The sequence below is a fragment of the Capsicum annuum genome, chromosome 2 (genome assembly GCF_002878395.1).
Source record: "Capsicum annuum cultivar UCD-10X-F1 chromosome 2, UCD10Xv1.1, whole genome shotgun sequence".
Lineage (NCBI taxonomy): Eukaryota > Viridiplantae > Streptophyta > Magnoliopsida > Solanales > Solanaceae > Capsicum > Capsicum annuum.
In genome coordinates, this window is record NC_061112.1 from 120,511,509 (window position 1) to 120,520,703 (window position 9,195).

The 9,195-nt window shown below is 35.3% G+C and overlaps 2 protein-coding genes across 2 annotated transcripts in view; both read left to right on the forward strand.

Moving 5' to 3' along the window:
* The window catches only part of LOC107855771 (chlorophyll a-b binding protein 21, chloroplastic), a 4,666-nt gene extending 4,430 nt beyond the window's left edge, over positions 1 to 236 (forward strand). The window contains exon 2 of the mRNA XM_047406752.1: positions 9 to 236. Coding sequence (XP_047262708.1) covers positions 9 to 144 — 136 coding nt within the window. The 3' untranslated portion in view covers positions 145 to 236. The remainder of the gene's footprint in view (positions 1 to 8) is intronic.
* A 1,812-nt stretch (positions 237 to 2,048) lies between these two features.
* LOC107855779 (chlorophyll a-b binding protein 1B, chloroplastic-like) lies at positions 2,049 to 3,530 on the forward strand. Its single transcript, XM_016700776.2, has one exon. The coding sequence runs from the start codon at positions 2,635 to 2,637 to the stop codon at positions 3,430 to 3,432; it is 798 nt and encodes a 265-aa protein (XP_016556262.2). The 5' UTR covers positions 2,049 to 2,634; the 3' UTR covers positions 3,433 to 3,530.
* The last annotated feature ends 5,665 nt before the right edge of the window (positions 3,531 to 9,195 follow it).

Sequence of the window (9,195 nt, forward strand, 5' to 3'; positions counted from 1 at the left end):
CTTGCTATGTTCTCTATGTTTGGATTCTTTGTTCAGGCCATTGTTACCGGAAAGGGTCCATTGGAAAACCTCGCTGACCACCTTGCAGATCCAGTTAACAACAACGCATGGGCCTACGCCACAAACTTTGTTCCTGGAAAATGAATATAGTAAAACAATCTTAAAATTTCATTGTTTGATGGTCTTGTAAAGTTGTTATGAGCAGTTACTTGACAATAGAATGGATTTTTGTCTCATATTCCAATAATTGTGTAGTTCTGAGTTACATTCTCCAAAGTCATGAATAAAATTTTTTGCCACTTTCATACCAAAGGGGAATTAAAGAAAGAGAATATAGTAAAGAAAAACTGTAGATTAATATGAGATGTGGTAACTAGAATAACTATAAAGCTGTTATAAGCTTCAAACTTAAGTTTACTGACCACAGGAAGTTATGGAATTCAATTAATTCCCAGGAAGGAACACATTAAATTAGTGCACAGAGAATAGTGCACAGAGAAATGTTGAGCCATATGATGTTGTTACGTGATTCCTATCGGGAAGTGAAAGAGCAATTAAGAGGACATAATATTATTTCACTACCATATAGACCATTGGCATTTCAATGTTAAGTGAAAACCAATATGTTTTGTAGTCTGAAGGTATAGCAAGTAGTAATCAACATGCTATAATATAGGTTTCCAGACCATTATAATTATGTCCTTAATTTGACGCATCTTCGGAAAAAATCTTAAAGTTTCTTGTAACAATGGGGACTAATCAGCTATTACAAGTTAAAAATTACTGTGTGAAAAAAGAGAATATTTACAACTTATATTTACACCATAAGTTGTAAATAGGCATAATACATAAAAATTTAAGTTTTGTGCACCATCAGTGTACAAAATATTCTACCCTATAAGGTAAACTTGACTTGCTATTGCAGGTTATCTAATTTTTTATTTTTAAATTTTTATATAAATAATTGGGTAACCTGCAATAACAATTTTTTATTTTTAAATTTTTATATAAATAATTGGGTAATCTGCAATAGCAGGTCAAGTTAATTGATAGTATAAAATATTTTGTGCACTGACGGTGCACAGAACTTAAACTCAGTACATAAACATGTAACTTGATATCAAATTATAACTACGATCTTTAACTTTATCAATGTACAAGTAGGCCTTTAACAATACGAAAGTTGAACAAACAAACACTCTAATCGTACTTGGCAAAATGCATGTATACACTCAAAATCACGAGCGTCAGAGTTAGAATTGAAGTGTTTTTTTGTTCAGCTTTTGTATAATTAAAGCGTCTATTTGTGCGCAAAGTTAATGATCATAGTTATAATGCGTCTTTTTTATTAGGTGGCAGTATCTGAGTGGATTATTAATCCACGTAGGAGCGATTGAATTTTACGCATGTAAGTTGCTGAATTGGACTATTTTTTTATTTGGTTTTTATATAGTTAAAGGGTCTACTTATGCACTAACAAAGTTAAAAGGACATAATTATAATTTGGTCAAGTTAAATTTCCTTTTATCCAAACCCGTAAATAACCTGATCCATTATTGGCAAATGTTCCTGCCCTTAACACAATTAATTGGTCATATTGTGCTGCTGGTGAATCCCAATTAATTAATTAATCCATGTACATACTCTGCCTTTCTCATATTGGAAGTACTTATTTCTTTTACATAATATGAAATAATATCCCGTTGGTTTCTCATTTTTCATCCATATCAAATACAGGTGGGTCGGATATTTTATCCATTTTTGTTGGCTCATTTTTGATCTGTTTATATCTGAGTCAACCCGCCCGTTTGCCAACCCCCGCTCATGAACAAGTTCTTTCCAATTAGTCTAAGCACTGTGCAGTAGTTAAAATGAATCTAACCCGTCATTAAATATCTAAACATGAAATTAACAGTGCAACATATATAGAACTTAATATACCTCTTCATGATCAGATTAATAAAGATCCAAGCATGAACCTATGTTAAATGTTTTGAAAGGGAAGATCATATTCTTGCTTTGCATGCACCTGTAAATATTAAATTTGTAAAACCCCCAAAACAGTATCTTCACTTTTATATGAATTGCAGGTTAAATAATTTACTATGCTACTAACTCTTATATTACTATATATTAAGGTCTTATATAATAAAGTTCCAAACATGTATTATTAATTTTTACACAATTTATATATCAAGTAATGAACTTTCCTGAATATAATTAGTGAAACGGTAAACCATAGTTCTACCTCGAATGAGCTGTAATGCTGATAAATAAAATCTGGAGCAATTCTCAACGGATTATGATAAGAGATATCAGCATTGTAAGTTCAGCAAATCACAGAATATTGTTCAAGCCTTGTAGCCACATGTGAGAGGACTATGTTGGATGGGTCCCCTTAGCAAACATCTTGGATAATTGATGGATTGGAGATACCCAAGTGTGCATTAATTGCTAGACAAAGGATCTTGATACCCAATGAGATCATAGAAATAGATATCACTAGATAAGGACTCTTCCCCTCTTACTTGCTATAATATGGTAAAGTGAGGCCCCTTGTAACTTCATCTCATCACAGCCAACTTCAACAATATTTCAAACCAGCAAATACTCTCCTTTCTCTTGAGATAAACCATGGCAGCTTCTACAATGGCTCTTTCTTCCCCTTCTTTTGCCGGACAGGCAGTGAAACTTTCACCCTCTAACTCAGAAATCAGTGGAAATGGAAGGATCTCTATGAGAAAGGCTGTCTCCAAGCCTGCCTCATCTGGAAGCCCATGGTATGGCCCAGACCGTGTTAAGTACTTGGGCCCATTCTCGGGTGAGCCCCCAAGCTACTTGACCGGCGAATTCCCTGGTGACTACGGGTGGGACACCGCTGGACTTTCAGCAGATCCAGAAACCTTTGCCAAGAACCGTGAACTCGAGGTGATCCACTGCAGATGGGCTATGCTTGGTGCTCTTGGATGTGTTTTCCCCGAGCTCTTGGCCCGTAACGGTGTCAAGTTTGGTGAGGCTGTGTGGTTCAAGGCTGGATCCCAAATCTTCAGCGAGGGTGGACTTGACTACTTGGGCAACCCAAGCTTAGTTCATGCACAGAGCATCTTGGCCATCTGGGCTTGCCAAGTTGTCTTGATGGGAGCCGTTGAAGGTTACCGTATTGCTGGTGGGCCTCTTGGTGAGGTAGTCGACCCATTGTACCCTGGTGGCAGCTTTGACCCATTAGGTCTTGCTGATGATCCAGAGGCATTTGCTGAGCTCAAGGTAAAGGAGATCAAGAACGGTAGACTTGCTATGTTCTCTATGTTTGGATTCTTTGTTCAGGCCATTGTTACCGGAAAGGGTCCATTGGAGAACCTTGCTGACCACCTTGCAGATCCAGTTAACAACAACGCATGGGCCTACGCCACAAACTTTGTCCCCGGAAAATGAATATCGTAAAACAATATTAAAATTTCATTGTTTGATGCCCTTGTAAAGTTGTAGTTGTGAGTTTACTTGACAATAGAATGGATTTTTCTTATATTCCAGTTATTGTGTAGTCCTGAATTTCATTTTCCAATGGCATGAATAAATACTGCCAGTTTCATATCAAGGGGAGAAAAATCGATGACAAAGCCAAAAAAAAAAAAAAACCCAAGATACATTTTGGATGTGGTAAAAGTGTGATAGTATTAAAGTAGATTTTTTGGAATCATAGATTTCTAGTTAAGTCTCTAGAATAGTCTAGTGAAATTTGTAGGATAATCATGTTGAAGAAATATCTAGATATTTAGGTAATTCTAGTTAGAAGAATTTAGAAAGGAAGAGTGTAGTCTATTTGATATTTATATTTAGGAAAAATCTAGAGGGGGCTAGATATTTGAGGAAGATATTTGTATAAGAATACTCTAGATTTGTACTCCCTGTTCCATTTTACCCGTCCCAAATTTTCTAATTTGATGTCCCATTTTACTTGTCCTTTTTTACTTATCAAGATAAGACAACTTTTTTTTCCATTTTATCCTCAGTGTAATTGCTTACTCCTTGTTATTAACATTCTTGAAAAATGTTGCAAAGAAGAGTACCATTAGGAGTACACCATTAAGAATATAAATGGTGCTTTTGTATTGGTCATCCATCAATATTGGAACTAACAACAAGATACAATTAAGAGAGAAAAAATGGTAAAGTAACATTACCAATCATTGTTTTCTTAATAGCTGTGCCATCCCAATTTGGGACGGGTAAAATGGGATGGAGGGAGTAGTATCTAGAATCGTCCCTACATAAGAATAAATAAGGGATGACATTAAACATTTATAACTATCTAGAAAATAGAAAACACTAAAAAAGTTTCAGCTTCTCCTTCTTCACTGCAGTCTTTTTTGTAGCAATTTACAGTTGCAATTTCCTTATATTTTTCTCCTTGTAGCTTTACTCTCCCCGTTTCCTTTATTTTTTGACATGGTATCAGAGCCCATTTCTTACGGGATCTGAATATGTTTTTTGTTGATTGACTCATCTTATTTTTAGCTCCTTTCTTGGATCTATTTACTGAAAAAACATGGCACCAGAAAATCAACCAACAATGGGTCCTTCGATTTTTTCGGGGGAGAATTATCATATTTGGACCATTAAAATGAAGGCTTATTTGAAGACTCTCAACTTGTGGGATATTGTTTAGAGAGGAGAACCTGTTGTCCAGCCATTGAGAGACAACTCAACTCTAAATGATATCAAAAAGTATGATGAATTGGTGACTAGATCTCCAAGAGCACTCACTTGCATACATTCAACCCTTACGGAAGTGATATTTACAAGGATTATGGCTTGTGAGACAGCTAAAGAAGCCTGAGATAAGCTAAAGAAGGAGTTTGAAGGCAGCAACAGAGTTAAGTCTGTTAAGGTTTTAGCTTTGAAGAGGGAGTTTGAGCTCTTGAAGATGAAGGATCCGGATAGTGTAAAAGAATACTCTTCTAAGCTAATGGATATTGTGAACCACATAAGGATACTTGGTGAAAACTTTTTAGATTAGAAGGTTATAAAGGGGATTATGGTCAACTTTCCAGACAAGTTTAAATACAAATTCTCATCTATTAAAGAGTCCTGTGACTTGACTATTCTTTCAATAGCTGAGTTGATCTCTAAATTGCAAATCCAAGAGCAATGGGTAACTATGAGAATTGAAGGAACAGTCGAATATGCCTTTCAAGCAACAAAAAGAAGGCAAAAAAGTCTTTTTAGACCACTCTGGAGAGGTGAAATCTGGTGGATACCAAGGTGAATCGTTGAGGAGAGAAAAATTTCCACCTTGTGGTATTTGTAAGAAGACAAACCACTTATAGAAAAATTGTTGGCAGAAGTCCAAGAGGTCTCCTATTCAATGCAGATACTGCAAGAAGTATAGGCACATTGAGAAGTATTGCAGGCAAAAGCAAACTCAAATTGGTCAGTCTTTTCAATGAGTAAATTTTGCGGAAGATCACCAAGTTCAAAAAATAGAGGAAGAGGTATTCATGGCTTCACACATATCACATGTCGATCGATATAATTGGCATGTCGATAGTGCGTGCACAAGGCACATGACGATTGTTGAAAATCTATTTGTTAGCCTGGACAGGTCTGATAGGATCAAAGTGAAGCTAGGAGATGGTGCACTGGTGCAAGCTCAAGGAAGAGGATCAGTGAAATTTCCTACGGACGAAGGTATGAAAATCATAAACGATGTTTTTTATGTGCCAAGCTTGACTCAAAACTTGTTGAGTGTTGCTCAGTTACTTCACAATAATTATTCACTTATTTTTAAGGATAAAAAATGTGTCATTTATGATCCTAAAGGTTGTGAAGTAGCTAAAATTAGCATGATTGGTAATTCCTTTCCAATTTCATGCTATTCTGTTGAAAGTTGCTCTTTCAATGTTGAAATAATTGATATTTGGCTTTGGCACAAAAGATTCGGTCATTACAATCTTAGTTCATTGGTGTATATGCAATCCAAGGGTATGGTGCTTGATGTACCCAAAATTGACATGTGCCGAGATGTTTGTGAGTCATGTCAATTTGGTAAATTGCATAAATAATTCTTTCCTAAAAGAAGTCTTTGGAGGACGAAGGAAAAACTAGAGTTGGTTCATACAAATATATGTAGACCAATGAGGACAACTTCTTTGAGTGGGAATAAATATTTTATTCTCTTTATAAATGATCTAACTCGAATGACATAGGTCTATTTTTAAGTAACAAAGTTCAGGTGTTTTCTGTTTTCAAAGAATTCAAGGCTATGGTAGAAAGGAAGAGTGGTTGCCGATTGAAGTATATCAGGTCAGATAATGAAACTGAATATACTCCGCATTAGTTCAACAAGTATTGTAAAGATGTGGGCATTCAACAACAATTTACTGTGAGCTACACTCCAGAACAAAACAGTATTTCTGAGAGAAAGAACAGAACCGTGATGGAGATGGTGAGATGTATGCTAGCAGAAAAGAAGATAACCAAATGTTTTTGGGCTGAGGCAGTCAGTACTGCAGTCTATTTACTAAACATATTACCAACTAGAGCACTCCAAGACATGACACCATTTAAAGCATGGAAAGGTATAAAGTCATCTGTGAGACACTTAAAAGTTTTTGGTTCAGTCTGTTATGCATATGTTCCTGATGCTAAAAGAGGTAAATTGGATAACAAGGCAGGACTTTGTATTTTGTTGGGCTATAACACAGCTGCAAAAGGGTAGAAAGTGTATAATGTTCGTGCGTAAAAGGTGCTTATCAGTAGAGATCTTGCGGTGGATGAGTCTAGCCACTATGATTAGGATCGAGATATTGTTGTAAAGAACCAAGATGAGTGTACTTCAGTTGCAGCTCAAAATCCACAGACGTGTAATATTTCTTCCAATCCTCTTATTGAAAAAGAAGACAATTCAGATGTTGAATTAACTTCAGATTCTCCTATTTTGAAGACCAGGTCACTACCTGAAGTTTATGAGCAATGCAATTTTGCTCTTGTGGAACCATCTTCTTTTGAAGAAGCAGAAGTCATGAAACTTGGATTTCCGCAATGGATGAGGAGCTTGCCATGATAAAAAAATAATACTTGGGAGCTAGTTGATAGGCCCGAACAAAAGATCGTCATCAAATCAAATAAGGAGGTTGATACCAAAAAATTATTCTTGTGTTATGGAGTTGCTTCAGAAAGAGTAAGTTCTAAAATCTTCAATCCTAGAGTTTCAAACTTTTCCATCATATTTGGGTCACCAGATAATGAAGTTACGGAGGAGTTCAGAGAAAGGGGGAGCTCGAGAACTCAATATGATAAAACTCAACAAGGGCCAATCATTAACGAGAAATCTTCATCATTTGAAGAAGAAAGAGGAGTCATGCAAAAACTATCAAGATTTTCACTAAAGTACGGTTCAAAGCTTCACTTGAGTTCTTCCGCAACAAGTTTAGGATAGCTTCCAAAAAAATCACTTTAAGAGGGAGTGTGAAAATATTAAAGTAGATTTTTTGGAATCATAGATTTCTAGTTAAGTCTGTAGAATAGTCTAGTAAAATTTCTAGGATGATCATGCTAAAGAAATATCTAGATATTTAGGTAATTCTAGTTAGAAGAATCTAGAAAGGAATAGTGTAGTATATTTGATATTTATATTTAGGAAAGATCTAGAGGGTGCTAGATATTTGAGGGAGATATTTGTATACGAACACTCTAGATTTGTAGTATCTAGAATCATCCCTACATAAGTATAAATAAGGGATGACATTAGACATTTATAACTATCCAAAAAATAGAAATCACTCAAAAAGTTTCAGCTTCTTGTTCTTTACTGCAGTCTTTTTTGTAGCAATTTACAGCTGCAATTTCCTTATATTTTTCTCCTTGTAGCTTAACTCTACCGCTCCCTTTGTTTTTTGACAAAAAGCTTATAATTTGAATATACAGACCAGAGGAACTTATGGAATTCAATTAATTCTCAAGAAGCAATACTCTTAGTGCCACGATTAACAATGTACAACATGATGTTATTTACATGATTCCTTATTTTCCTGTCGAGAAGTGAGATGAATTAAGAGGACATAATATTATTTCACTACTGCTTACACCATTGACATTTTAATGATAAGGGGAAAACCAATGTATATGTTTTGTATTTTGAACGTAGCAACTAATATATGAGTTTCCAGGCCATTATACTTATGTGTCCTTAATTTAAGCAGCATCTTAGATTTGAACAAATTCATGAGTTTCTTGTATAGTCCTCCATCCTTACGTGCATGTGGTATTCTCTTTAGAGAAGAACACGTTCACATAACAATGACCAGAGCCAAAAGGACATTGTAAGCAGAAGATACAAGCTATACAGGACACTATAGAGAGGTTATGCATTGACATTGTAAAAATACTTGCACATAACACAATCATATCACTTATTAACATGCGCAGATAGCCTTCAGCAAACCAGTTTGACAGAACTAACTAACTTTGGCCCAAACCATGCATATGTTTTGATAAGCTTATTAAATACTCTCTCCGTCCCATTTTACTTGTCCCAAATTAGGATGGCACAACAATTAAGAAAAATAATATATAACATGGCTAGTTTACCCAAGTACCCCTATTAAATGATGTTTACATTTTAATTTAAATAAAAGATAATTAATGCAAAGGGTAAAACATGGAAAGAAAAGTTTGTCGTATCTTGATAAGTAAAATGGGACAACTAAAATGAAACATCAACTTAGCCAATTTGGGACGGGTAAAATGGGACGGAGCGAGTATGTAGAAAAGTTAAATTTGGAATCTATTTAGTAGAACTCGTCCTAGACTACAGAACCCATGAAAGTTCAAATTCTGATCCACTTTTGCTTGTTAAGCAATTACTTCAAATTAATCTTTTGATAGACATTAGTTACTGATAATCTGATTAAAAAAAAATTCAGCTTTTCTACTATTTATTTAGTGCAACGCTAAACCATAGTTCTAACTTCTACTTCTACATTGAATGAGCTATAGTGGTGGTAACTTATTCCCAGCTGGTGGATAAAATCTGGAGAAATTCCCAAAAGATAACGATAAGAGATATCTTAGTGTAAGCTCAACGAATCACAGAATAGAGTCAATAACCTCGTAGCCACACTAAGGCGGACAATATTGGATGGGTCCTTTTAGTAAACATCTTGGAAAATTGATGGATTGGAGTCTGGAGATTGC

What these genes read in the sequence shown, in the direction of transcription:
- LOC107855779 (XM_016700776.2), top strand. Translation starts at nt 2,635, where the DNA reads ATGGCAGCTTCTACAATGGCTCTTTCTTCCCCTTCTTTTGCCGGACAG.